This window comes from Cladophialophora immunda, assembly GCF_000835495.1.
Source record: "Cladophialophora immunda strain CBS 83496 unplaced genomic scaffold supercont1.3, whole genome shotgun sequence".
NCBI lineage: Eukaryota > Fungi > Ascomycota > Eurotiomycetes > Chaetothyriales > Herpotrichiellaceae > Cladophialophora > Cladophialophora immunda.
This window is the reverse complement of record NW_015622543.1, coordinates 2,145,599-2,173,306: the sequence shown is the minus strand read 5'-3', so window position 1 is coordinate 2,173,306 and position 27,708 is coordinate 2,145,599. Positions and strand designations below refer to the sequence as shown.

The following is a 27,708-nucleotide window of genomic DNA, read 5'->3' as shown; positions in this document are numbered from 1 at the left end:
TAATGTTTTCCCCGGCTGCCCACTGTCATCCTCCGCGTCCGCCACCATTGTCGTAGGGGAGAAGCGCGCGAGGTGAACTCGGGACGGGGCTGGATGACTAAAGATGAGGTGCACAGAATCAGTGACGAGAAAACCCGAGTGGACTTTTGTTGTCATTGTGGCTTGGTGGGTTCTGCATGTCAAGGGGGCAAGGGGGGGTTCATCAGGCTGCCTCAATGGCATAAGGTTGAGAGTTGCGTGGGATGAGGCTAGGAGAAGGCGGAGGGAGCAGAGGCAACACGGGCGCGGGATGCCCCGAGAGCGCGTGAAGGCCATGACCGTGGCCGCGGGTGGCGCAACCAGCTGAGCCAGAGCCCAGCGAGGCCAGGTTCTCGCTCCTCGACTTTCGCCTCGCCCCGGCCATGGACCACGGTGCCTTACGGCCCTTTGGCGTCAATCATTCCCCCCATTGAACCACACCTCCATCTACTACTCGTCCTACTGACCCAACTACTGCTTGCTTCTCGAGGAAACGGTTCACGACCGCATATACACGACCAAGCTCTTGCAGAATTTGGCATTGCGAGAGATCCTAGTTCTGCCACTCCTTTGGCAAAGATATTTTCAGCACTGGCTTATTGTGTCGTGCCCCTCTATCTTCACATTCCTGATTCAGTGATTATTCACTGTTCGCATTCGCCCGACTTGCGCTTGCGTGGGTCGAATTGGCCAACTGCGACCCATCCCTCAGCCTTCTCTTCCTACCTTTTGTTCCACCACCTCTCTTTCTCGATTGCGCCCTGAACAATTCTCCGTCGCAAAACCGTTGACCTCTCGACCGCTCACAGTACAAGCCGTGCAAATTAAACCTAAACTGCGTCAATTCAGCCCTCACTGCCCGCATTCGCGTCCTCCACCAGGTCGGTCAGACCCCCTCCGATCTCATTCTATGAAAGTTAATCACCGCAAAAAGGCGCCGTGCCCACGATACAGACCAAGAGGCCTGCTCCTTACTCGATTGCGAATATGTGATGGTACTGTTTCATGAGCCGTCGATGTGTCCAGCTTTTCGTTGTCAGAGCTGGTCACCTTGACGAACTCGTCACAAACTGTGATGGAAAGATAACCGTTGCTCCTGGCCTTTTGCGACAAAATGTCCCAAGGCATGACCAAGAGACCCCCGGAATTTACAGACTTGCCCAGAGGCAAGCAGTTCCCTTCGCATATCCTTGCTCAACTGGATGAGCGTTTCAAGCACCTCAGCGACACCATTCTCCCTCCACAACCCTACCTACTTTCTGTTCCCTCCGACGTTCCCTACCGTCACAGCTCGCGCTTCGTAAATACATGGTATGAGGGCACCCCGTTCGACCGCAAAGAAGAGCAGCTTCAATACCTCAGCTTCCTTCCGCATTCGGGTGAGCACGAAGCTTTGTTGAAAGTCGAGGGCGGGTGGGCAGACGACCACGGGAATCCTATTGTTGAAGAAGAACTCTCCCCAAAGGCCCTCCCAGCAAGTGGCCGCCATACCCCAGCAGACACAGGCAATCGCAAGAAGATCAGCTTGAAGGACTATAAGACAAAGGCCAGAAGTCCCCCTCAGCCTGCATCAGAACCTCAACCTCCAAAGAAAATTGAGACGCCAGCCAACATACCCTTGAGCGTAGGAAAGGGAAAGGACGCTACGCAACCTTTGGAGAAGAAGCAAGAGAAACAGCCGACTGCCCCGGAGAGTAACGGAGTCAAAGATCATCAGGTGAAGGTTTCACGAATGGACGGCCAGAACTCGCCCAAAATACCTCCCATGATGCAGCAAGCCAACTCCCCGAATCCTGCCAAGCGAAGAAAGCTCTCTCCGGCGGTTGAGGATCCCAAACCTGGCACAAAGACCTCGAAAGTTGAACAGCAGTCTTCCACTATGAAAATGCCCCGGTTACTCTCCCCTACTCTGCCTTCACCCGAGAAGGAGAGCAGCCTACCACAGCTATTGTCTCCGGTCCTGCCTCCGTCGCTTGCCAAGGTTTTGTCAACTCCCCCAGACACCACGTCAATTGGAAGTCCTGCCAGTGGTGTGCCTAAGCGATCAGATCCCGTACGCGCGATCCTCGCAGGTGCCGACCTAGACATTGAACCTTCAGGCGAGCGAAGTGGATTACCCCCAGGTGGGAGTAGAATACGCTCCGACAGCCAGCACTCTGCCCGGAGTAGCGCCCCAGGAACCCCTAATGCCACCAAGGGAGCCCTTGGAGCGAAGATTCTGGCGAAGAATGGCATAAGAGGTGGGACACCCCTACACAATGGCGTGCGAGCCAGCCCTGGCCCTCGACAAAGGCATACAATCATTCTGAAGTACGGCAAAAAGAATAGAAAGAGGGTCGAAGCGCTCCTCAAGTTCGCGTCTCGGCCGAAGAAGGATCTTTTGAAAAACGAGGCGCCGGAACCCCAAACCAACTCTGACATGCACGCAAGGAAGGAGACCTCCAGAAAAGACCCTCCAGAAACTCAACCTGCTGTTGAGGTCAAGCCGACACCGCCTACCATCGATGATGTCAAGCTGGAGAAGAAAAGGAAGACCGAGGACAACAGTCCTGGGCCGTCTCTGAAGAAGGTCAAGGTGGTTGATGCCGAGGCTCGCCCTGTCACCCCAGTTCCTCCGGCCGGTAAGACCTCCGCGTCGGCTCAGTCAAAATCAACGTTTTCTACCCCTAAGAAGGAGCTTAAATCTACTCTGATGAGACGTGTTGAGTCGTCGGAGGGTGTTGACGCCCCGACTCCTACTGGGGACAAATTGAGGGTGTCAACGCCACAAGCGGTGCCGAAGCCATCTCCCCGGACTCGTGTGAGTCCTACATCTTCGCGGGAAGAGGAGCGGCAACAGTGGACTAGCATCAACCTAAAGTTCTTTGCCTTGGGCCGTTCTCTCAAGCATGAAGGATCGGCTCTGCTACCCCCTCCCGACAGTGATACGAAGCCATCTCAACACGCAAAAGCGGTGCTGCAGGTGATTGAAGCGCTGTTGTGCTTCATGATCAACATCTCCGCGCAATCCCACGCCCGTCCAAATATCGATCCAGGCTGGAGATCAATCATTCTGTATCACATCTTCGTGTTTCGTGCGTCAAGGAAATTTCCACACCTCCACGGTCTGGTCGTTCAACTTGGCGCAGTATGTCGGCAACTTGTACATAAATATGACATGGACAGGTTGGCACGGGATCCTCTGCCTGACGACCATTGCAACTCCGCGCCCACGCCTGGCAGTGATGGTAACACCAAGACGAACGAGGATGGGGAAAAGTACAAAAAGCGATATGTTGAGTTCAGGGATGAGTTGATCCAGAATGCCCGTGAACTGCAGACTGCATGGCTGGATGGATCACGCCAGCTATCGCCCGACCTGCTGAAGCGGGAGTATCCCAAGACTTGGTCGAAGCGAGCGAAGGATTCGAGCGTGAGACTGCAAGAGAAACTGACGCCATCGAGGATTCCGCAAGACTTCTATCTGCCGATGGATGCAAATACTACCGCTTTTGAGGCAGCGAGATTCGGTGTGTCTTTTCTTCAGGAATGGGCAGAGAAAGAAAAGATCGACTGGAAGACGAGGATTGATCTGTGATAGTGGAAGTGAATCAAGTGTTGCAACCGAAAGGACGTTACGACCGGATATGATTTCAACTATTCAGGGAAGAGGTTTTAGTTATACAATCGGATAGTCGGCCGTCGGCCGTCGGCATATGCTGCTTTTTTGAAACGTTAGAAGATACCACACGAGCGATGAAAAGAGCCGATTTCAAGTTGACTGGATTGCATATTGCGTATACATTAGCGGCTCTATATTGTGGTCACGTAGGGCTGTTAAAAAGCTGTCCAAAGATTCCCCGGATTTCTGCTTTACTGGAAGCAATACGGAGGACAAGAAATGGCGTCGAACCTAGCAGGCTTGTGTGGGTACGTCCATGGCTCCGAAGCTGCCTTTTCTGCGGTATCTGTGCCTATTCACTTACAAGATTCAAAGCAACGCCAGCGTCTCCTACTCCTCACGCCGTGGACAGTCTGCACTGGCCAAAGTCCAATGCATTGCTGCCAATAATGGCCACGCTACTTCAGAGCGAGACGGAGAAGCATGGACTCACTCGATGACGACCCTACCAATTTCGAAGGCGTTCTGCCTGTGATCCCGTCCGACTCCCCTCCAGTCTACAAAGACACCAAAAGCAATGCAGCAACCGGTGCCTCCGCCGCGGGGGTTCGAGCCTTCACCGCGCAGGCAGTGGCATTCTATTTCCGCGCGCCGGTGAAAGCCTTCTTTCGAACAAGGGTTGATTATCTCGCGTATGCCAAAAGTATTAATCCGGATATACAAAATGGTCGGTGGTCATGGAGGTCTACCACACCAGGCCTGCTGGCGACGGCGATCAAACACTACGGTTGGCGTTTCGTGCCCGAGCAGTTGGCGCTGCCGTTGCTTGCGAACGTGGCCGTCGGAGCTGCGCTGTACACCAGTTACCTGCAGATTTTGGGCACGCTACACGAACCTTCGGCGCATGCCAGGAAAACGGTTTACCCACCTCCACCGCCGCAGAGTACCTTCCTTGCGGGTTTCACAGCGGGCTCTATCCAAAGCGTCCTGGCAGCCCCCTTAGATGCTCTTCAGGTGCGGTTCGAACGACGAGGGCCGAGATACGAGGATAAGACCATGTGGGAATATGGCAAGGGAAAGTTAAAAGAGATTGGAATGAGAGGGATATTTGCCGGGTTCGGACTGAGTTTCCTGAAGGATAGCTTTGGGAGTGGTGTGTTCTTTTGTGCCTTTGAATGGGTCAAGGCGCAGGGGTATCATGGATACGTGCAGTGGTACTACGGACACAAGCTCGCTGAAGGTTGGCAGGGAGAAGAAGTTGGGATGAAGGAGAGAAAGCCAACACATGCCACAGCTGAGGAGCGACCAGAGGCGATGCAAGACCCTCAAGCGTTACTGGTGAGGCCGCATTACGCTATTGAACCGGCATTTCTCATGCTCGCTGGCATTTCCGCTTCGATCACCCAGCAATTCGTCCTCTATCCTCTCTCTACAATCCAGACTCTCCACTACGAGCGCCTCGAGGAACTCGACAAAAAGGCCATCAAACTCAACGCTGACAACGTGCCGCTGGCGAGACGTGGCAGGATGTTAAGGGCATACTATCACGCCTACCAAGAGACCTGGAAGCAAGCTCGCCTCCAAGCAGTGGCTGACGGGGGAATGAGGCGATGGCTGTTTCGGGGCTTCTGGTGGTTCACGATTCGGCAGGTCCCGAGTACAAGTGCGGGACTGATCATCTTCGAGTTGGTAAGAAGGAAGTATGGGCAGGAGGGTTTGGGTGATGAGGTCAGGATATCCAGCAAAGGGAAGTATGATATCCTTCTGGTATGACGGAAGCATAAGCGTTTCTGCGTGCGATGCATTCAGCTTTGGCGTCCTGGTTGGATGAGGCTGGTAGATGATAGATGGATGGGATGATACTTAGGTTGATACTGGTATCAGCGGTCTCATTGTCGAAGAATGGTGTAGGCGTAGATGTGCTCCTCGCCTCCGCAAAATCAAACAGGCAATCTCTCTCCCTTTGTGCAGTCAGCAATATTCTCAGTATCGTTGCTTCTGCTTCGGCTCTCGATAATAGGCACAGTAGAGGAGAGCTCTAGAGCGATATTCCACTAATCGATAAATTACTGCGGCGCCTGATAGTGAATATCCTCCCTGACTGCGATTCTGGATACTGGCTGCTGGGCATCTTGGTTGTCGCTAAAGACTCCGCCGCGACGTCGATTAATCGCATATCCGATCAGAATACTACTACAGCGTAGTGCGACTTGGAGTCTCCGGCAATTTACTTAGATTCTTACAAGAGTCGTTCGCGGACCAAACTAGAGTTAGGCTGGTACATCAACAAGCTGCGAATGCGTAATAACAGCAGGCCGACGCGCGTGGTAGAACCAGCTTCGCGTTGCGGCGCGGGTCGGGCAAGTTTAGCGCGGCATTTGGAGAAATATCGCCCTTCATCTTGGAACGTTGCCTCGCCTTGACCTTTGGACTTTTTGACTCGGCGAGGGAGGACCACAACGTCCGTTTCCACCTTCAATTCTGCATTTCACTCTTTCCTCATCTTTCTACTCTCGCGACGTCGTTCTATTTAGACTCATTTCTGGGTCTCGTCCACTTTCTGATAACTCGCGCCCCAATTACATCACCTGCAATTGATACGCCCTCTCACAATCCCAACTACGCCTCCGCTGAGGCAGGCAGCACAAGATGAGCGACATCGTCATCAACCCCGACGCCTTTTTCGAGCGCCTGCAAACCCTTTACAATGCCTGGAAAGCGGACAAGAGATCGGGAAATGAAGTCTTTGGCGGCGCAGACAGCATCGTCATCTTGACGGGCAAGGCTGCCGAGGAGACTGTATATGTTAAGAACAATGCAGTTCATGTGAGTCGCACTACAATCCGATCTATGCGCTTTGTGCTGCCTCGCTGAGCGGCGATGAACTCGAGGGACTGACGGATTGGTGCTATGCTATAGTTCTGGCTCCTGGGCTATGAGTTTCCGGCGACGCTGTTGATCTTCACCACGGCTGCTTTCTATGTTGTAACCACAGAGAAGAAGGGTAAGTTTCTGCGCACATGACGACGGTACCCTTTCAAGTCTCTAACTCTCTTTGCCAGCTAAGCACCTCCAAAACCTCAAGGATGGCAAGATCCCCGTCGAGATCCTTACCGTCCATATGAAACAACCCGAGACCCGAACCCAAGCCTTTGAGAAATGCATCGATATCATCAAGAATGCCGGAAAGAAGGTCGGCACTATCCCAAAGGCTGAGGCGCACGGACCTTTCGCCGATGAATGGGTCAAAATATATGGCGACATCTCCAAGGAGGTCGAGGAGGTCGACGTTTCAGGCGCCTTCTCCACGGCGTTTGCCGTCAAAGACGAGAACGAGCTGAGAAATATGCGAACCGCGGCTCGGGCAGCCAGTGGTATGATCTCGGACTATTGGGTTGATGAGATGTCATCTGTGCTTGATGAAGAGAAGAAGGTCACTCACCGTCAGCTTTGTGAAAACATGACGAAGAAGATCGACGATAACAAATTCTTCAACAAGATCTCCAAGTTGCCGAGCGATTTCGACAACCAGCAGCTGGATTGGGCGTATGGCCCTATCGTCCAGAGTGGCGGGCAATATGATCTTCGACTGAACGCGCAACCCACGGGCGACAACCTTCACTCCGGTTGCATTATTGCGGGAATGGGGTTCCGGTACAAGACCTACTGTTCGTTGCTAGCACGGACTTACTTGATCGACCCGAGCAAGTCTCAGACGTCAAACTATAAGCTTTTGCTTGCTGCGCATGACGCCGCTTTGAAAGAAATCAAAGAGGGGGCGCTGCCGAAGGACGTCTACAACAAAGCCCTGGGCGTCGTCAAGGCTCGCAGACCTGAGCTCGAGAAGAATTTTGGCAAAGACGTTGGGTCGGCTATCGGCATTGAAGTCAGGGATTCCAAATTTGTCCTGAACAGCAAAAACACCAAACCCCTCAAAGACGGGATGACATTCAGTGTCACCACTAGTCTTTCGGATCTGACAAACGACAAACCTCAGGACAAGAAGAGTACTAACTACACTCTTGTCCTGACGGATACAGTTCGAGTGACCAGAGGGGATCCGGTGGTTTTCACGAAGGAGGCACACACCGACCTGGATTCGATCGAATTCTACTTTAAGGATGATGAAGAAGAAACCAAACCGAAGCAGGAAAAGGCGAAGAAGCCTGGTGTCAGTGCTATTGTTACTTCAAATATCAAAGCGACCCGTCTCCGAGGAGCCAACCGACAGGACAACGCGAAAGAAGAAGAAGAGGCTCGCCGACGGGAGCATCAGAAGGAGTTGGCAGGCAAGAAACAGCGCGAAGGTCTCGAAAAGTATACCGAAGCGACTGGCGATCTGAATGGCGAGAACGAGAAGAAGTTCAAGAAGTTCGAGTCATACAAGCGTGAAGGGCAACTTCCTCCAAGGGCCAAGGACTTGATTGTCTGCGTGGATCTGAAAGCGTCAACTGTCATTATCCCCATCATGGGCCGGCCGGTGCCTTTCCACATCAACACGATCAAAAACGTCAGCAAATCCGACGAAGGCGAGTACACGCATCTGCGGTTCAATTTCTTGTCTCCCGGTCAGGGTGTTGGGCGTAAAGATGACCAGCCTTTCGAGGATCCCCAAGCACACTTTGTCAGATCTTTGACCATACGATCCAAGGATCAAGATCGCCTCTCGGAAATTTCGGCGCAAATCACCGAACTCCGGAGGTCGGCTGTCCGTCGAGAGCAGGAAAAGAAGGAGATGGAGGATGTTGTGGAGCAGGACAAGTTGATCGAAATCCGCAACCGTCGGCCGATCAAGCTTACAGATGTCTATCTTCGACCTGCGCAGGACGGCAAGCGAGTTCCCGGAGAGGTCGAAATCCACCAGAATGGTCTGCGATACTCGTCGCCGCTCCGCCAAGAGCATGTCGACGTGGTCTTTTCCAATGTCAAACACTTGTTCTTCCAACCTTGTGTGGGTGAACTTATTGTGATTATCCACGTCCATCTCAAAAACCCCATCATCATCGGCAAACGCAAGACGAGAGATGTGCAGTTCTACCGCGAAGCCACTGATATGGCTTTTGACGAGACGGGCAACCGAAAGCGGAAGCATCGATATGGCGATGAAGAGGAGTTCGAACAAGAACAAGAAGAACGAAGGCGCCGAGCCGAGCTCGATCGCCTTTTCAAGAGTTTCGCGGAAAAGATCTCGGATCAAGCCAGGGACTATAACGTTACGGTTGATATTCCATTCCGGGAGCTCAGTTTCAATGGTGTTCCGAACCGCAGCAATGTCCTGATGGCGCCGACCACTGACGCATTGGTTCAACTGACGGAACCACCGTTCACCGTCATAACGCTAGATGAGATTGAGGTTGCTCATCTGGAGAGAATACAGGTTCGTTCAATCCCTGGCGTGAAGATTCCGGGTTTTGCTAACACAGCGCGCAGTTCGGACTCAAGAACTTCGACCTTGTCTTTGTCTACAAGGACTTCCACCGCCCTCCGACGCATATCAACACGATTCCAGTCGAGTCGCTTGACAGAGTGAAGGAGTGGTTGGACAGCGTGGACATTGCATACACTGAGGGGCCACTCAACCTGAACTGGAGCACGATTATGAAGACGGTGACGACCGATCCCCATCAATTCTTCAAGGACGGCGGCTGGAGTTTCCTGGCCACGGATTCCGACGATGAAGATGAGGAGGAGTCGGAGGAAGAAAGCGCGTTCGAAATGAGCGACTCAGAACTGGCAGCAAGTGAGTCGGAAAGTGAGGAGGAGAGCGAGTTTGATGACGACGCGAGTGCAAGCGACGATGAAGGGGAAGCGGATAGTGGGCTGTCGGACGAAGGGGAGGATTGGGACGAGATGGAGAAGAAGGCCAAGAAGGAAGATAGGAGAGGTGGCGTGGAGGAAGAGGAAAAGGGCGGGCGGAAGCGCAAGCGATAAAGCGTGACAAAGGGAGAAATCGATTTGAGGACGAATCTCTCAGATGTTGGGACGGTGACCAGGTGAAGCCATGCAAAAGCGCGGAGTCGGGGGAGGGGTGGAAAAGTCTGCGGTTATCCTGCCGTTGCTACTGTATTGATAGTGGGCATCTACTTGCATGGTGGTCGTTGATGAACGAACGGTGCTTGGGTGTCACGTTGTTATGCACTGCATGGCTGATCTCGGCCGACAGCGTAGAGCCCCAGCCTCAGCTCATACCTATTAGTACCTAGGTAGGCGTGGTAGGCTAGGGGAGAGGAGGAGATTGGGTCGGCTCTACCCCCTGCCCTGCCCTGCCCTGCCCTGTCCTGGCGGGCGGGAAGCGGAGCGGGATGAGGCTCCTGTTGGACCTTGGTGGGCATCTTCGTCGGTGCCGCCTCGCCGCTCCGTGTCTCGGCAATTGGAAAGCGGAGATTTCCCCGAGCATCTCCAACCGTTCAACAACCATCTCACCATCTTCCAATCTCAATAGCCGAGCAGATAGCAAGACGAGCAATTAGCCTATCTTTTTTCTCTACCTTCTTCACCCATCGCTGGCCATATCGTTCTTCGAGCAGCACCGCCAGAATATCCGACTCGATAAGCTTGCTTGGAGCTGTATAGCCGTCACATCTCACCCAGTCGAATCCGATACAATCAACACGAGGGACGAAGAGAGATAACACCGAGCTGGAACGAGGGCCCGACTGAACACTATTGAGAACCCGAGCATCGAAGCAGCATCCCACTCTTTTACTCTCCTCTCTCTCTCTCTCCCGTCTCCTCACCTGGATCGAAGGTTCTTGTGACATAGAACGAGAGAGAAAGCAGCGGGTGGACGACGAAGAAGAACCATGGGCCCCTCCCTCCTCTCCAAGTCCCTCCAGGCCGCCGGCGTCGGCGCCTTTGCCAGCGTCTGCGCCTTCGCCGTGTGGACCAAGCACTGCCACTTCACGCCGCCCGCGCAGTTCAACCCGGCCACGGAGCCGCTGTTCCGCAGCGCGTGGTTCGCCCGGTTCAACCCGCAGAACCACGAGGCCACCTACGACGAGTGCGTGCGCCGCGTCGGCCTGCAGAAGATCCGGCCCGAGCTGCTCGAGGACGCCCGGCAGGGGGGGAGCAAGCTGGTCGAGGAGTTTTGTCGGGGTGTTTGGGGCGGGCCTGGTACGTCTTTGGGGGAGTGGTTTTTCATCTGTGGAGGTTTAATTTCATGTGCCTTTTTTCTTTTGTTTCTTCCCGTTGCGGACGGGTCTTCTACGCTTTCTGGAAGGAGGGGGGTGCGGTTATGTGTCTCGGCGGCAGGTTCTGGGAGAGCCTGGGTTCTTTTACCTAGGAAGACCAAGGAATCTTGGTGGCTTGCGCTGGGTGTTGCTGGAATCATGTCTTCGACGGCTTCCCTCGACGGATAAAGGGGGGGCTTCAGACATCGCTTCTCCAAACCCCTTTCTGCCACGCCATGCCATGCCCTGCCCTGCTCTCTCCCTCATTTATATATCCACGCTCCGCTCTCCTCCCCCTCAAACATCCTACAATCCAGAGCCCAGCATAAAATAAGCCCTACTGACTCCCTCGCCCCGTTGGGTGCGAACCAGGCTACACGATCCAACGGCTGTACCTGCAGCGCAAATACCGCAACGCGACGACGACGGCGCACCAGCTGTGGACGCCCGCGCAGCTGCGGTCCTCGACGTACGAGCCCGGCACCGAGATCACGGACCACTTCGTCGTGCTGGCCAAGACGCCCACCAGCATCCTGATCCGCTGCGGCGACTCGCCCCTGCACAACCCGGACCGCGCCCGGCCCTCGGACGGCCTGTTCGAGATGTGCGCCACCGCCGACTTCGACCAGGGCGTCGCCGAGTTCCGCCTCAAGAGCATCTTCTACGTCGGCGAGGGCGAGTGGGCGTCTGCCGCCGGTGGGGAGAAGGGAGAGGGCACCGCGCACCAGTGGGAGAATCGGGGTCCCATGCAGGGGACTATGCTGTACGCCCACAAGTTGTACACCAAGCTGTGGATGGAGAGTGCGCTCAGAAGAGTCAAGCAGTGAATTGGTGCGTGGTAAGGAGACCAGGTCTGGCAATTGTAAATATTTGGCATCGAATGGAAAGCAATAGAGGCACTGTGATGAATGAAGATTCAGCTACTCATGTGTGTATGTTTCTCTCAGGCTTCAGTCAATCAATTCTTCTGGCATTCCCCGAGCCATAGTCGATTCACCCTCAGCTCTGCTAAGCTATTCAGCTCCCTTCCTTGCTCACGAAGGCAAAAATTCGTTTGCCAACCACGATATTCCAGGTACACACACTCCCAATGGCCTTCGAATCGACCCCGCCTCTCACGTCGATCACAGCCGTTCCCACTTGGCTGTCTTCCAATGGTGCTGGCGAAGCTCTCTGTTTGACATCCTGCTGATGCATACTGTCTCCTACTGTCCTGGTATTGGGTTCTGATCTTGTCTCAAGTCGTCCAAGCTGTTTAACCAGTGTGACGAACATAGTAGAAGTAACCGCTGGTCGCGTGCTTTTCCCAATGGCCGGCCGGAAAGTCACCCTTCAAGGCGTCGTTGTATTCCCTCAAAGTCCAGCTTCCGTCAAGTTCCTTGCACCAGAATTGCGGACTTGCACCAGGTTTATACGGTGCCAATTGAGAGGGTTGCTGCTGCGCGGCTTGAAGGTTCGCGAGCAAAATGGCGTTCTGTGCTTGGATTTCTGCCGCTGTCGCTCCAACGAAATATGCCGGCGCATTTGGCATCGCTGCAAGAGCGGCGTTGGCGGCGACTGCTGCAGCGGCTTGTGCCGGACCTGGCGGTTGAGACCATGGCGAAGTCATGGGGAATTGAAGGGGACTTGGGGCTGTATAGTATGGTGAGTAGTTGTACGGATAGAACGGGGTGGTTGGTGTAGAAGTGGCAGGCAAGGTGTAGCAAGTGTATGCAGAGGAGGTGTAGGGCCAACCAGTTGAGGCAGAAGGAGGGCTCATTCCGTAGTAGAGGCCATTCACGTAGTAGCCGGCTGGGGCACTCGAACTACCCTGGGATGAGGCGTGAGTGAGGTCCCCTTGATGAAAGGCAAAGACGCTGATGACTTACTTGGAAGTAGTACATTGCTGGCTGAGAGGGTTGATTTGACTGATAGACTGGCGCTGGTGGATGAATTCCCTGTAAACCTCCTTGGTTAGAGACGTAGAGATAGGTTCGAGGCCAATCTGCCGGGTTCTCCCAGTAGCCAGTCGACCCTTGAGTATTGACAGCGGAGGGATTGGGGGTTTGGTAGGTGTAGAAATGGGGCATTGTTCGTCTGATGAGAGCATGAAGCAAAGACGAAGGTAGCAAGTGAAAAGGATGTGAGTTGCTTGATGGATAAGTTCAAGAGAGAGGGATAGAGGCGAGCGAGGTCCAGGTGCAGGTTCAGAGCTCCCAGAGAAGCAGGATTTTCACATCGACTTCACTTGCAACGCACCTGCCGATTGTCTGGATAGAAGCCGTGGTTCTCGTCGAGGAAAATGTACTCTTGCTTGACGGGTTCGGCGGCCAGTTGGACATTGTGAGCCCATGGCCAGCCACCGCAGGAAAAACACATGACGAAGTAGATGATGACGATGATAGTAGTGGTGATGAATGTAGGGGATTAGAACGATATGGGACGAGGGGAAGAATTCGTCGACCGCCTTTCGAGAGCCGGAGAGGAGAGGAATGAAGGGGAGGAGGTGGTAAAGGACTGGCAGGCGGATCTTAGAACTGGGTGCAGAAGCAAGGCCAAGGTCAAGGTCAAGGTCAAGGTCAATCAATACGCCTTCACTCTCAACTGCACTGCTTTGCATCCATCAACTTCAGGCCATTCATCAAGAGACGCAAGCTCCTGCCCATTCTCATCCCATTGAGGCTCTCCTGCTGAATAGGCCCGCGGGACCAGACTCTTCACCTCTCCTGCTGCTCTTTGATAAGTGCCATTGTCTCCGAAGGTGATGCTGCTCGTCCACTCTGTGTCTCATTCTTTCTCGCTGTTCAATCCTGACTGCTTCTAGTTCCTTCATCGTCATGGTCATCGACAAGGCCGCCACACGTTGCAGGTCATCAGCCGACAATGCAGGTGTTTACAGACAGCGAAGAGCAGGATACACTGTGCGGTGGAAATTGGGGAGGACAAAGTTGTAGCTGCCAGACGCGCGAAGACACGCCTTTGACGGCCAGTGACGCGCTAGAAACGCGCTCATCATATGGATAAACCACATTTTGGCCGTCGACGTCATGAATTGAGTCCACGATGCAATATTGTACCACGATCAATACTCCAGTGGCAAGTCAACATGATCAGTCGCTTCTAGGATCACGCTAGTCGCAAGTCAGACGCCTACATATATCTCCCGCCAGTGACCCGAATCACAGCTTCCAGGTCGACCGTCCCGTCCAGGGTTTGCGGCAACGGCTGCCTGCGTCGCTTCAGCGCAGGCAGCCTTGCCGAGCCTTTTGACCAAAACCACACAGTCAAACTGCGGTATTCTACCTTGGTCTTCATCCTCGGATCATTGTTAAACGTCCTCCTCTGCAAGCACACGCCATGGCCTTCAAAAGCGAGGACGGCATCATGGTCGCCCCGATACACACCATCGACCTCTCCCTCGAGCCAGAAGACCGCTACAAAGCCCTGGCGCAAGCTTACAAGAGCGAGCTTCGAGGCCTTACTGCTTTATTCAACAGCCTACTGACCGACATTGGTCTCTCCAGGATCTTCCATGGCCCGGTCAGTCTGCTCGCTCGATTACTCCTCCGAGGCCTGAGCTCCCCTCTAGAGACTGCCGAGCTGAATGGCATAGCCAAGGTGACCGGGCTCCCGATCCATCTGCTTGTCAGCTTCAATGTGATCTTGGACTGCCTCATGGGATGCACCTCGGGCGCCGTCAAAGTGCTGGAAGCGGGACGGCCCACAGGACAAGCCCGCATGCTCCATTTTCGCACTTTAGACTGGGCAATGGACCCTCTCCGGTCGATCATCGTCCAACTGGAATTTGTTCGAAGCAGATCGGCCACACCTGGACGGATTATCGCTCGAAGCGTCACATATGTGGGTTTTACTGGGATCTTGACGGGTGTCCGTGAAGATCTGAGTCTGTCTCTCAATTTCCGAGGTATACACAATGCTGCGCGTAGACGCGACCATGCGAGGTTCTACCTTCATCATCTGCTCGTTCTCCTGGGATACCGCCAGTCGATATCAAGCATCCTGCGTGGATATATAACACCCGAGGATCCAGAAGACGATCAGTGCAAGAGTCTGGAAGAAATCTCGGACGAGCTCGTCCCACGTCACACTACTGCGGCTTACCTGCTCCTTTGTGACGGCGTGTCGGCGATGGTCATTGAAAAGGATTATGAGACCGGCGTGATCCGACAGTCCGATACCTTCATCGGTGTTACCAACAATGATGAAGAAGAGTTTGGGCTATCGAACGAAGCAACGCCTTTTGCGGCTCATGTCTCGGCCAAGTCTGGTGTAAAAACGGGAATGGAAGCAATTATTGAAGAAAGTAGGGATAGACTGGACGCAATCTCCTTGAGATGGAGAGCTTGTCTGCGAAAAGCGAAAAGAAAATCCAAGAAAGAAGGGAAGGACCCCAGCCAAGCAGAACGAAATCTGGCGATCACAACAGATGAGGTGATTGAATGGGTTTCAGCATACCCGACCACCAACGAACAGACTCATTTTGCGACCGTCCTGGATCCTGTCAACGGACAGGTAGTCTGGACACGCCTTTATCCCGCACCGGCTGAGTGAGGACCTGAATATTCAGATCCTTTCCCAGACAACCCGTCGGCGACATAGTACAATGCGCTGCTGAGGGAAGGATTTTGTCTTCGACTGAGACCTCGGACTCGGCGTCGAGGATCGGAGACAACATTATCATGAGCGTTTGCGGGGCTGTTGACGACAACAAGCTCCGGAGCAATATCGAACGATTGAATACAAACACCCGCATGCACCCATACCCGGTACGATTGCGTGTCGTCCGAAGCCAGTATTGGCCGTACTCCCCGCTGTAGAGCGAAGACGTGGGCGCATAAATGCAAAAAGGCAATAATAATCAAACTAAGGTTCCATGGAGGTGACGATCGTATTCCGGATGGCGTTGACTCCCGATGTTTGGGATGCAATGCATGACGCTTTGACCCAGGGAGAAGCTTTTTCTATATATGGAAATATGGAGAAAAGGGACAACAACACCATACCACAAACCCCCCTTTTCATCGATACAGGCATCGACAAGGCCATCGCCGCCGTCGACTCGTCATCCATCCTCATACTTGGCTGTCAACATCGAATATCCATCTGGCCTCAGACCTATGGGATGACGTTTCGCACACCGTGGCCGACAGTGGATGCGTCTACATACAACAACAACAACAACATGGACTACTACCGGACATGTCAAGTTATCCTTCTATCCATCCAGCGGTCCACCCACAAATGTTTGCTCGTTCCGGAACTTCGGATGTCTTGGTATTGATGTCGATCCATCACAGCCTGTGAAGATGAAATAGAAGGCGTTGCCTCCCCCTGTCTATCGGGCGCTCGACTATCGTTCTTTCACTTCCTTCCTCCTTCGTGCTTTCCATTTGTCAAAGCAAATCTGTTTCTTTTGCTATGAGCTGATCTGCAAGAGTCTCAGATATCCTTCGTTATCATCCCAAATTTCGTTCGTTTAACCACCATAGACACTCGTTGACACAAACCCACCATCTATCACAGCCAACATGTTCCTGTCATCGGTAACTCTTGCCCTAGCGGCCCTATCTTCACTCACCATGGCCATGCCCCCTCGCCGGGCCCGGCATCATGCTTGTACATCAGACAATATCAAGGTCCGCAAGGATTTCGACTCGATGGCCCCCGAGGAGCGCAAGGCCTACACTGACGCCATCAAATGCCTGGCAACCAAGCCCTCGCAATTGGACCAAGACCTCTACCCTGCTGCAACCAACCGCTACATGGACTATGCTGTCATTCACGTCAACCGAACAAGAGAGGTCCATCTGTCTGGATTCTTTCTGACCTGGCATCGCTATTACCTCCATCTGTTCGAGCAAGATTTGAAGCACCAGTGCGGCTACACTGGGGCATTCCCTTACTGGAACTGGCCTGCGACTGCAGATGATCTTCAGGGCAGCAAAGTCTTTGACGGATCCGAGTATTCCATGTCTGGCGATGGTGAATATGTCGACAGCGGTCCCGTGGTGCTTTCGCCAACTCTTTCGCTTCCCCATGGATCAGGAGGAGGGTGCATCAAGTCTGGGCCTTTTGTCGATTGGGAGACGACGATGCAGCCTATTCCCGTCAGCTACATCATCCAGGGTCTTCCACTACCTGACACCGCTTTCCAGCTCAACCAAAGCTGCCTTGCTAGGGACCTCAACACCTACGCCGCGCAGACGTATACCAACACCACCGCGCTCGAGCTATGCTTGGAGGCCGAAGACATTGCATCTTTTGACACTCAGATCAACGGCGTGATCGGCGGTGGTCAGCTGGGATTGCATTCCGGCGCCCATTTCGTGGTGGGGTCTCCTGGGTCGTCGATATATGTCTCGGTGATGGATCCCATCTGGTGGGCTCTCCATGCATTTTTGGACAATCTATACACTTCGTGGCAGATCCGCCATCCAGACATCGCAGATACCATCTACGGCACTGAAACAGCTGTCAATCTTCCACCGAGTGCCAACGTCACGCTCGACACCATCTTGCCGGATTGGGGATACTTCCAAGAAGACCAAATCTCAGTGGGAGAACTTATTAGTACGACCTCCGGACCGTTCTGCTACAAGTACGATGTTGCCTTGTGATCGACCTTCTTGGACGTCGGCCAGCACGCAGCATCATTCTTACGGCCGCTCCTTTGTCAACCGGTTGCGTTAGGAATCCGGGCTTACAGGGATTCGTTTGGGAAGTTCTGTCTCGGTGGTCTAATACAACCTTTATATGCTCTCACGGTTGGGTGTCTACGGTGTCTAGTGTGGGTTGGGTATTCCGGGGGGGTTTCGGCGTTTGGGGACTTTGGAGAACATTACGCCAGACGGGCGTTGACTTGGTTTAACTACTCCAATATGATTTCTATGTTCAACACACCTGTGCCCTTTGGTCACCATCTCCAGTGCAATTTGACGTTTCTAACGGATGGTTAGACGGTCCATTCTATCTAAAAGTGAGATTTGACGGCGACATTCCAGGAAGCCCTGTCGCGTAGCTTCAGACCTAGACCCGGACCCAGACACCCTGCACCTTCAAGTACTGCTGGCGGTGGTGGTGGTGGTGGTGGTGGTGGTGGTGGTGGCGAACACGCCCTCCTCTGCTCTTGGGTCATTCGTCGAGCTGTCTGCATACATGGGCACCACATGCCCAGGCTAGGCTTTATGGATGGAAGGCGAATTGCGCGACGGGCGATAGTCTGGTTTCGCCGTTGCGACAAACAAGATAGCCTTGGGATCCAATCTAGAAGAGAAGTTCGCATTGTTTTTGCCTGTCGGGTCGTTGGGGGTGGGAGTGAGGGCATGGAGTCTACGAGTATGCGGGAAGAGCGGGAGAGCTGTTCGTCGGTCTACGAGTAGAGAGGAAGGACATGTCCAATCCCATCATTACATTAGCTACTCGCTCACTCACTCGCTCACCCACTCCATTGCGCTACCACGTTTCTCCAAGCGCATACATATCCCAGCTATTCATTTGACATAAGCTAGGGACAACGGGGGGACAAATATCCACCTTCATTTCTTCTTCTTTTTGGTCTTGTCCTCCACGGCCACCCACCTCCTATCGACGCCTCTCCGGGCCATTTCCTTCTCGACCACGTCCCTCTGGTCGCCCTGCACGAGGATCTCCATGACGCCGGGCTTCCCGCCGACCAGCTGGCCCACGCTCGCGGACCCGGCGCACTTCTTCTGCAACTCCGGCCCCAAGACGTGCGGGTTGATCCCAAAGACCTCGAGGCCCGAGATCTTGGTCACGACCTTGGTTCCCGAGCGCTTCTCGACCACGATGTTGAGCTGAGGTGGGGGCCCGGGTTTGGGCTTCAGCGCCGGATCGGGCGAGTCGGCGTCGTAGGTCTGGGAGTTGCGGAGCAGCAGCCAGTGCGGGATGCAGAGGTGCGAGTCTTCGAGGATGCGCTTGAGCAGGGCGTCGCGGGCGATCTCGCCGGCGGCCAGAACGCGCGTGTCGGTGGCGGTGGGGTTCGAGTTGAGGATGTTGTTTGAGATAAAAGGGTCGAGTTTGACGAAGCGCGGAGACGAGGTGTTCTCGCTCAGCGCGGGCTCGTTGTCAATGTACTTTTTGAGGAAAGAGGAGATCTGCGACGATGTGTAGTATGTGGTTTTGGACGGGATCAGGTCGGGGACCAGCTTGCTGGAGGCTCGATAGACCGTCTGCAACGTGAGTTTCTGCCCGAGAGAGGTATCGGCTCCGCTGGCCAAAGGTTGGGCGGTGTCCACGCTGCCCGCTGGCGTTTGGGCTTTTGGTTTCGGCAATCGGTACGGTTGGAAGTTGACCACTCGGTGATCATCGAAATCGACGTCCAGAATCACCGTCTCCCCGCCATTGCGGTCTTTGGACTTGACGAGCACCTGCTTTTCGAGATATTTGATAAACTTCTTGGTGTTTTTCCAAGAGGTTTTCTTGATGGTGTAATGTTGGTTTGGAAAGCGGAGATGCGGTTGAACCATGTTTGAGATCACAAAAGATGGCTGTATAGGAAAGTCGAGTCCGTGATGTGGAGGGGCGGCGGCCTTCTTCGCGTCGTAGAGGGCATAGAGAAATGCTTGTACAAATGCTTCGTCGACTTCGGCGGTCGATGGTTCCCGCTCTGCGTCTGCTCCTGCCTCTGCCTCGTCCTCTCGAGCCTCGTCTGGTCCATCGGCATCATGGGTCCCGTTTTCAGTCCCGCTTTTTGGAGCGTCGAGGGTTACGCCGCCCTCTTCTTGCACGTCTTCATCTTCGTCGCTTTCTTCCAGATCCAGCTTTCCCACTCCGTCTTGTATGTCACCAGATGGAAAGTCCCAACCATCTATCGTCTCTGGAGCAGTTCGGCCTCCACTTCCAAACTGGCTCCAACCCCAGATTTCGTCTCCCTCCCAGTGGACGCCCTCGACCGCAGCACCCTTCGCTCCTTGCACCCTGCCCAAACTCGATATGTCGATCTTACATATGCCCACCCAGAGAGGCACGGTAGGCTTCTTCAAGCCCGCAACTGCAACAACCGACCCTGGCTTTGCAGCTTCGGGCCACGGGGGACCGCCCACAAGCCCGGGCGTCATCAGATCTGCGCCCGTGCGGAGTTTCTCGACGACGAAATCCTGGGTATGTAACAATGGAACAATTCCCGGGTTATGCCACAGTGTATACACCGTCGGGTATAGCCTCGAATCTTTTCCATATTGAATCCACAGTATCCTCTCCTCTTGGCCCGGATGTGCGCCTACATACACTGTCCCCGAGACTAGTGTCGCATTGGGTCCAGCGTGAGTTGTGAAGCGCGCAGAGAGGCATGTTTCCGGAACAAGACTGGTGCGGACGGACGTGAGTGCGGGAGTAGGGTGATGGATCGAGGCGGTAGGGGGTGGGTTCTCTGCCGTCGCCGCGTCGGGATCGATCTCTTCCAGCGTGGGCACATGTACCCTGTAGTCGGCGATGATCTGATCCGCGAGTTTGCGGCGATCAGAGGATCGGAGGGGCGAGAGGTTCTTGATCTGAGGCTTCTTCTTGAACATGCTGCGGGGGTTAGATGCCGGGCAGAATCGAAGTATAGTTGTAGAAAGGGCTCGGAATTCACGACCGTGGTGGGCAGCTTTGTGCGGAGAGGGGTGAGACCGCGTGGAATGATATTAAGCGGTCTGGCTATTCGTGCGTGGAAGAAAGCGAATATGGTCCAAAGTCGGGCTTTTTGGGGGCTCCGCCTGCAGAAACCCAAAGAAGCGAAGAGCAACAGAATCACCCGGACAGTGAGGCACGACGAATACTGGTGAGTTGAGGAACAGGGAGTCAGTGTGCGACATTGGAGGCTCAACACACCGACAAGAAATTTGGAGGCACCAGAGGTGGGGGATGAAGATACGTCATTTCAAACAACGCAGTCAGTCACGCAGTCACGCAGTCACACCAAGTCAAACGCCACTCTCAAAGAGACTCCCTCTCCTCGCCGACCTCGAATCGCACACTGCTGTATGACTGATGCGCTCGAGTCACGAAGCGTAGATGCCGACTTTCTTCTGCTGAGCCTCTTTCCACCAACTGTCTGCATTCTCAGCAATCCCAAGCAGTTCGATGTTCTCCCTCAGTCGGCGCTTCGCTGGCTGGTCAATCCCGCATTCCTCATTCCTCTCCTTCATCGCCGTGTCCACATCGAGCTGCCTGGACTCGGTCAGAGAGCCCATGAGCGTTGGAGGGCCCAGCGGCAGGTCGTCCCCTCTGTCCACCTGCCAGAAGTGGTACAGTTTCCCGTAGAGAGTGACGACCTCCTCCATGGCCCTGGTTTCGAGCTCGTCCCACTTGTCCTTGCGGCGCTTGTGAGACGCCGGGTAAGGGAGAACCAGCATGCCGGACTTGACTTCGAACTCGTGCGAGTGCCAGTATCTTTGTTCCTCTGGGTCGAGCGCCTCGTAGCGAGCTTTGGGGATCATGAACTCGACGCCAATGAGTCGAGCTCCCGGCTTGCACGAGTCGTAGATGAGGCACTGCCGAAGATCTGCAAGGAGGGGTTAATGCTTTATTTTGTCTTCACAGAGAAAGCTGTTCGCTGAACCTTTGCTAACGTGCGAACAAAAGTGGTGCGCTGAAACGGTCCTCACGACTCCCCGGCGAGCTTCGTCCGTGTAGATGTGAAGGGCGTGGAGGTATTCACAGATATTGTGCAGTGGCTTCATCTCGGGCTCGGTCGTCCCTCGCACATGCGTCTGGATCCCCAAATACAAGAGCCACGATTTGAACCAGGCGGTTGGGCTGAACTGGAGCGCCCACGAGGCGAGTCCAGATATGCCCGGGCTGACGACTTGGTTTTGGCTCATGGTCAATAGTCGCTGCGTGGTTTTCCGGTGTCTGTTTCTTCCGGGAGATGGATTCCTGTAAGGAGTCCAAATAAAAGCTTGGAGTATATAGACAGAGCGAGAGAGACACGAAATGAATGAATGAATGGTAATTGATATCCATCGACGACTCTGTTGTTTCTGAGGACTGATGTCACTGCTCTCCAGGGTTCGATCAGTATGACCTCAATTGGTCTTTCATCCTCCCTTCTCTCCTTTTCATTTCACTTTCCCCTCCAGTGTCCCCCCGGGGGATCGTGGGCGCAGCTGAAGAGAATGTCCAAGGGCATTTGTTGTCTTGCTGTGCAGCCTTCTACAACACTCACGCTCGGTCCATGACCTTCACGAATCCAGGTTGATTACTACCAACTCATCCAACCCCTCGGATGAATTTCCCGGTGGAGGTTTTGTTGTGCGCACCGATGACTTGTGCGTACCGCATGCGGGGAGAGGATGGAAAATAAACCACCGAACCAACAAGGAAGGGGACACACGGTTACTCCATACCTAACTCGCTACATACCTTCGGAGCACAGAAGAAGGTATGGAGAACCGGACCGTACCACCATTGTCATCCCCCGCTGAGGGGACGAGGCTGTGTGGCGGTCCTCAGGTTCAACGCCGAGGATACACGAAGTATATGAATGCTAGCTTCGCCCCCCCCCTCGACTTGCTCTTTGTAAGTACTTTTTATCCTTCCTGATTCATTCAAGTCTCCCTGTTGTCAAGAAAAAGAAAAGTCTCTCTGCCTCGCACTGTTCAGGTTTCGACACAGTCCCAAAGAAATATTAAGATGGTCGGCCGTCTGGAAGGAAAAGTGGCCATAGTCACAGGTGGGGGTTCCGGCTTTGGAGCTGGTATTGCGGCCAAGTTCATCCAGGAGGGCGCAAAAGTGCTCATCTGTGACCTGTCTGAGCAGAACGGCACCAAAGTCTCCCAATCCCTGGGTTGCGAGTTCTTGGCTGCCGATGTCACGAAACGTTCGGACTGGGAAGCGCTGCTGAAGAAAGCCGTTGATGCCTATGGGGGGTTGGACATCGTCGTTAACAACGCCGGCACCACTTACAAAAACAAACCCACCGAGGATGTCACGGACGACGACTTCGATTTGGTCTTTAACGTCAACGTGAAAAGCATTTACTTGTCGAGCAGTGTGCTGCTCCCTTATTTCATGGGGCAGAATCGACCTGGCTGCTTTATCAACATTGCCTCGACGGCAGGGATCAGGCCGCGGCCTGGGTTGACTTGGTATAACGCTTCCAAAGCCGCTGTGAGCAACGCTACCAAAACCATGGCGGTCGAATATGCGCCCAAGAAGATTCGCTTCAATGCAGTCTGTCCTGTGGTGGGCAGTACCGGGCTGTGGGTCTCTCCGTCCTGTCCTTATACTCCGTCTGAAGTGGGGTTTTCTCATTGACTCTGACCTCCTCCAGGACACATCTTTTCATTGGGAAGCCAGACACCGAAGAGAACAAGAAGGCCTTCGTATCGACCATTCCGCTCGGACGAGGTAGTACGCCAAAAGACGTGGCAAACGCTTGCTGCTATCTTGCGAGCGACGAGGCCGAATTTATCACTGGCGTTAACTTGGAAGTCGACGGAGGGAGATGTGTGTAATGACTCCCATGACTCCTTTGGGGTCACCGATGGGAGGGAAATAGTGCAGAGGATCAGAACGCAGCGCTAGCCAAACTGCTGTATCGAAGGAGGATAGTATGTGAATGTGCAGGGCCAAACCGTCAGTAGAACCTGCTACAGTCGTATGTTTACCCTTCATTCCCCGTCGAACCTCAGTAGGGTCATGGCCTCCTGCGCCTCGTCTTCAAATGAATCCGGAGATGCTGGTCCCAGCCCGAGAGAGCACTGGGATCCTGGACCCATTGAGAGCGCGTCTAAACCTACCGTTTTAGGAATAGGTATCTTGACTCGTTTACGTGAAAATCAAAGAGTAGAGTGGATGTCAAGGATCTGTCAGAGCAAGAATTGATGGACAGTAAGGATGTGTGCCAACCTATCGGAATACCAGGTGCCAGGAATCTGCCGTCGAGAAGTCATGTGTCGGCGTAGAGTCCGAGAGTCGATAGCCGCTAGGACAATCTCCTTCATGTCCTGTCAGAAGGAGAAACCGTCTTCCCGCACCTTCTCTCAAATTTTGACTTTCATCCCCTACGGCCTTCGCAATCCACCTCGGATTTCTCAAAGGGCGATTGCTGGTGTCGCAAGAGGGTTCAGACCGCAGTGATACAGACCGGGACCGTGGGCAGAGGCAGCACTTACCAGGTTGAGATGAGGTAGCATCCGCTCCGCAACGCAGCCAGCCATATGTCAAATTCGGATGCTAAATATGACATGGCAGCGGCAGCGAGGCCTTAAATTGCGAAGCCTCGCGGTCTTTCCGGGAAGTTGTGGGAATGAGTGGTAACTGTAGGATCAGTGACCCCAACGGGACCGACGAATAAGCCGGGTAGGCTTGATCTTTCGCGTATGGAAGACGTCAGGTAGGGCTGGATATGAAATTATGCTGCTCATGAGACATCCTGCTGCCATTGTGGAGAGTGAATCCTGCAAAGGACGATGGCTTTCCACTCACCATCGTCAACAATCCCGTGTGTTACAGGACAACCACAGATTGTGATCAGCAGGCATCACAAGGACGCATGGATTGACGGTCAATCTCGTCCGTTCAACCAATGTATGGTCTTCTGGTCAAATGACAACGTGAGCCTGAGGGGGGCAGGCACAGGTCCATGGCCCAATCATTAAGTATTTTCGCGTCATGGGATGGCCAGGTTGGGACCACGCATGACGCTTCCTCACGCCTCAGGCCACAATCTCTGCTGATTCCAGAATCCAAGAAGTGATTCCAGAAGCATGTTCGTTGGCTGTGATTCGTCCAGACTCAGTCCGGACTATTGAGTCTGCCGGAGAATTTCTGCACCACTCATTGCAGTTCAGGCCAAGGTGCGCACGCTTTCGACCAGCCCAGACGGGCGACTCGGGTGTAACGGCGAAGAGGAGGGTCGAAAGCCCTGTCAAAGGCGTGGAATACCGCGGGAGCTTACTTGTTCGACCTGGTTGGCCGTCCAAATCGATGCCCATGTGGATGGTGCTGCTGACTGCCCTTGAAACTGACCAATTCTGAGCCCACGGGCAGCCCGTTGGAAAAGATTTGACCGCCAAGTACCTCGTACTATGGACCTCTGACGCAGGTACCAGAGGTGAGCGGGGATAACCATTCGAATCGCTTAGTGGTGGTTGATCTCATCTGCCGCTGCTTGGTTTGGGAAATGGAAAGAAGAAGAAGAAGACCATGTCGTTTTTGATTTGGGCTGTGGCGGTTCTGTCGATTTTGATGACACCGATATCGTGTCAAGCTTGCTGGACTGCTCGCTGAGCAACCAGTCGAATGAGTGGGACAAAGCATTTGGGAGGTGGAAATCAGAGTCGATCCCGGATCCATGAGGGAACAGTGCCAGCCAACAAGAAGAAAAGGGCGACGTGCATTTCCACCCTTCGACCATTCCCCCAACATTTCGATCTTCTCCGTCCTCCTCGTCCTCCTCCCAGGCGGCTTGACCCTCCATGTTACCTATGAGTGCGGACGGTACGTATGCGTTCCGTAAGCGAGGCAGCGCAGGCTTTTCTTTGACACGCGATAATTTCATCTGCCCCGGTCCGTCTCCTTGGACGCGAGGGGATTGCTTCAGGGGCGTTGAAGCGCGTGCTTCTTGATCTCTTGATGGCGCATGGGCCTCTTCGATAATAATGGCGCTGTCTGTGCACAGATGAGAGTGCTCGGAGGAGCAGCAGCAGCAGCAGGACGGAGTAGTGCACCGATCAAGGAAGCACTTATGCACAGCTAAAGGACACAGTCACCAACCGTTGCTTTTCCTTGACTCACTAGGCCATCGCTTTGATGCATGGGGGAGGGGCTGCAAGGGCTGTCAAGGAGCTGTCAAACCACCCCGGCAAGCCCAGCCTCCAACCACTGCTTGACTTTGTTTTTCGCGTCCGAGGACCAAGGCTTCACTGGGGGGGCCTAGACCTAAAACGCCCTGCTGGCTGCCGAACTCCAGTCTCTCGGCGGCTGCTGCCCCGGGACATGGTGGAGACAGGCCGCTGGGTCAGGCGAGGCCTCAGCCGTCGGGCTGGTGTTGCGGCGAAGGATCAGAGCCACTGTCAGTACCAACACCGAAAGGGTCATCGTCCCGCGTCTCCCCGGTCGTTGCCGTCCTAGGGGCCAGGGCCCGTTGATCTCTTTCCCAGAGGGAAGCTCAATGTCCGAAACTCGATGCTTGGGGAGCCCTCCCAGTTTCGGGCCCAGGTGCGCGGGGGGGATTGGACTGCCCGAAGACTCTGGCCAATACTAGCATTCCTGGGCGTGGTCTTCGCCCATCGGTGCTGCCTCCAGAGCCTGTCCATCCCCATTCTTTTGGGCTGCCCGCTCGGGGCTTCCCTCGGGTAACCACTTTGTTTGCCCCTGCAATCTATCGCCTTTTCCCGCGGCCATGTCCCTGGGACTCCCTGCCAACCACGTTGAGGAGGCTTGCTGAAACCTGCCAAAGATACGGAAACGAAAGCATGGGAATTCTTTCGTCAACGCCATGCAGGATCCCATACGTCAGCTGCCTCAAGAATCTGTTGCCTCCAGTATTGCACAGACTCGCGACCGCTTCAGCCAGCTTTTTGGACAGATGGCCCCAAGAAAGACGAGTGGGTGGGTGCAGGCAAGGCAGGCAGGCTGTATGACTTGGGCCCGTAGTGCGGAATCTGTGACAGATTCAGGGTGGCACAAAAGTCCCCTTGTTCGAGTGGCACGTGTGCGACGGGGGCATCTTGCTGGTTGGCTTGAGGCAGATGCTGGGGATCAAACAACCCGGGCTCGCACGATTCTGGGTTGCAATTTTGCAAGGATGCTGCACAGTGCACACTGAGAGCTCCAGGATTGATCGTAGGCCATCGATATCAAGTGTCAAACCCACGCCGAAGCCAGAGCGTGCTCTCCCTATTCCTCGTACGCGAGCCCTTGGCCTGTGCATCAGTCCACTCCCTGCCATTTGGAACTATGTTTCTCGTGGACGGACCGATTCCTCAGCTGTCCGAGGTGAGACTAGACGAGTTGCTCGGGCTGGGTGCTGATTGTCTAGCTATCTATCTGAATAATCAGCATAGCTGGAGAAAGCTTTCGACACGTGAGACTCCAGTACATGCTCAGAACGAGGATCATAAACCTGGAGCTGCGGTGGCACAACAACCACAACCACCACCACAACAGGGTCTTTTGTTTTGTCAAGAATTTGCTGTGATGCAATGCGCCCATGCAGTAGGCTGGCAGTTGCTAGCGGCTGAACCTCAACTTCGTAGCCTCTTTTCTTTCTGCGCGGGATCCTCCCTTGCTCTCCAATCATCCGTCTGGTCTAGCCCACACGACGGGGATGATAACCGACCGAACTGCACGAAGGGGGTGTCAAGTGCAGAGCATGCTTTCCCCAAAGCGTTCATGGCGGCCATGCACTGGGACGAGGGCGAGGGAACGTGCGCAATTTAGCCCGCCCACCAAGAGTCCAGGCTAGCAATAAGTAGCGAGTACGAGCAGGATCGCCTAACACTAGGCACAAGATGGCCAGCAGAAGCCCACCCTCCATCCCCCCTGAGAATGCGCCAATGGCAAACCAGAGAGACCCCCCAATAGCCAGGGTGTTGAACCATCCATGCTGCAGTGCCCGTGCTGGTTGAAATCCACGCTCTTGAGATTCTTGTTGGTGGTACAACCGGGTTGACAACAGTAAGCAAGAATGAGGGGGAGGCCGCCGACGGGGAAAGACTGATAACAATAGCTGAGAGGAGAAGTGCAGTCGGGGTGGGCATCGGGCCCGCTTCAAGGACCCGAATGGAATGGCCGGGCAGTTAGTGGGAGGCCCATGATTCTGACCTGTTAGGCGTACGAAGGGTGGAGCGAGCCATGGGGAAAGCCTAGTAGCCATCTCGTAGGCTAGGCCCAAAGCCAAAAGCACCATCCCAGGGCACCGCCGGACAGTGGCCACTGGCCAGTGGACGGTAGCCAGAGACAGGAGGCAGC

General features: G+C 54.2%; 9 protein-coding genes across 9 annotated transcripts; 7 read left to right on the top strand and 2 right to left on the bottom strand.

The window, feature by feature from the left end:
* The first annotated feature begins 366 nt into the window (after positions 1-366).
* PV07_05233 (uncharacterized protein) lies at positions 367-3,838 on the top strand. Its single transcript, XM_016392114.1, has 2 exons — positions 367-899; positions 953-3,838. Exon 2 carries the CDS (start codon positions 1,133-1,135, stop codon positions 3,593-3,595), a length of 2,463 nt encoding a protein of 820 aa, XP_016249633.1. The 5' UTR covers positions 367-899; positions 953-1,132; the 3' UTR covers positions 3,596-3,838.
* A 120-nt stretch (positions 3,839-3,958) lies between these two features.
* Positions 3,959-5,674, top strand: PV07_05232 (uncharacterized protein). Its single transcript, XM_016392113.1, has one exon. The coding sequence runs from the start codon at positions 4,103-4,105 to the stop codon at positions 5,390-5,392; it is 1,290 nt and encodes a 429-aa protein (XP_016249632.1). The 5' UTR covers positions 3,959-4,102; the 3' UTR covers positions 5,393-5,674.
* A 594-nt stretch (positions 5,675-6,268) lies between these two features.
* PV07_05231 (uncharacterized protein) lies at positions 6,269-9,550 on the top strand (the record flags this gene model as incomplete). The annotated part of the gene is made up of 4 exons (XM_016392112.1): positions 6,269-6,445; positions 6,539-6,623; positions 6,682-8,996; positions 9,050-9,550. The coding sequence occupies 4 exons, from the start codon at positions 6,269-6,271 to the stop codon at positions 9,548-9,550; spliced, it is 3,078 nt and encodes a 1,025-aa protein (XP_016249631.1).
* Positions 9,551-10,422: 872 nt separating this feature from the next.
* PV07_05230 (uncharacterized protein) lies at positions 10,423-11,615 on the top strand (the record flags this gene model as incomplete). Its single annotated transcript, XM_016392111.1, has 2 exons — positions 10,423-10,732; positions 11,161-11,615. 2 exons carry the CDS (start codon positions 10,423-10,425, stop codon positions 11,613-11,615), a joined length of 765 nt encoding a protein of 254 aa, XP_016249630.1.
* A 279-nt stretch (positions 11,616-11,894) lies between these two features.
* On the bottom strand, positions 11,895-12,857 carry PV07_05229 (uncharacterized protein; the record flags this gene model as incomplete). Its single annotated transcript, XM_016392110.1, has 2 exons — positions 11,895-12,598; positions 12,657-12,857. 2 exons carry the CDS (start codon positions 12,855-12,857, stop codon positions 12,044-12,046), a joined length of 756 nt encoding a protein of 251 aa, XP_016249629.1. The 3' UTR covers positions 11,895-12,043.
* Positions 12,858-13,857: 1,000 nt separating this feature from the next.
* PV07_05228 (uncharacterized protein) lies at positions 13,858-15,486 on the top strand. Its single transcript, XM_016392109.1, has one exon. The coding sequence runs from the start codon at positions 14,125-14,127 to the stop codon at positions 15,337-15,339; it is 1,215 nt and encodes a 404-aa protein (XP_016249628.1). The 5' UTR covers positions 13,858-14,124; the 3' UTR covers positions 15,340-15,486.
* Positions 15,487-15,818: 332 nt separating this feature from the next.
* Positions 15,819-17,612, top strand: PV07_05227 (uncharacterized protein). Its single transcript, XM_016392108.1, has one exon. It carries the CDS (start codon positions 16,317-16,319, stop codon positions 17,403-17,405), a length of 1,089 nt encoding a protein of 362 aa, XP_016249627.1. The 5' UTR covers positions 15,819-16,316; the 3' UTR covers positions 17,406-17,612.
* A 433-nt stretch (positions 17,613-18,045) lies between these two features.
* Positions 18,046-20,610, bottom strand: PV07_05226 (uncharacterized protein). Its single transcript, XM_016392107.1, has one exon. It carries the CDS (start codon positions 20,316-20,318, stop codon positions 18,324-18,326), a length of 1,995 nt encoding a protein of 664 aa, XP_016249626.1. The 5' UTR covers positions 20,319-20,610; the 3' UTR covers positions 18,046-18,323.
* A 1,714-nt stretch (positions 20,611-22,324) lies between these two features.
* On the top strand, positions 22,325-23,466 carry PV07_05225 (uncharacterized protein). The gene is made up of 2 exons (XM_016392106.1): positions 22,325-22,991; positions 23,063-23,466. Exons 1-2 carry the CDS (start codon positions 22,423-22,425, stop codon positions 23,244-23,246), a joined length of 753 nt encoding a protein of 250 aa, XP_016249625.1. The 5' UTR covers positions 22,325-22,422; the 3' UTR covers positions 23,247-23,466.
* The last annotated feature ends 4,242 nt before the right edge of the window (positions 23,467-27,708 follow it).

What these genes read in the sequence shown, in the direction of transcription:
- PV07_05233 (XM_016392114.1), top strand. Translation starts at nt 1,133, where the DNA reads ATGTCCCAAGGCATGACCAAGAGACCCCCGGAATTTACAGACTTGCCC.
- PV07_05232 (XM_016392113.1), top strand. Translation starts at nt 4,103, where the DNA reads ATGGACTCACTCGATGACGACCCTACCAATTTCGAAGGCGTTCTGCCT.
- PV07_05228 (XM_016392109.1), top strand. Translation starts at nt 14,125, where the DNA reads ATGGCCTTCAAAAGCGAGGACGGCATCATGGTCGCCCCGATACACACC.
- PV07_05227 (XM_016392108.1), top strand. Translation starts at nt 16,317, where the DNA reads ATGTTCCTGTCATCGGTAACTCTTGCCCTAGCGGCCCTATCTTCACTC.
- PV07_05226 (XM_016392107.1), bottom strand. Translation starts at nt 20,318, where the DNA reads ATGTTCAAGAAGAAGCCTCAGATCAAGAACCTCTCGCCCCTCCGATCC.
- PV07_05225 (XM_016392106.1), top strand. Translation starts at nt 22,423, where the DNA reads ATGGTCGGCCGTCTGGAAGGAAAAGTGGCCATAGTCACAGGTGGGGGT. An exon ending in GTGGTGGGCAGTACCGGGCT is followed by an intron (nt 22,992 to 23,062) that starts GTGGGTCTCTCC and finishes GACCTCCTCCAG; the next exon opens with GACACATCTTTTCATTGGGA.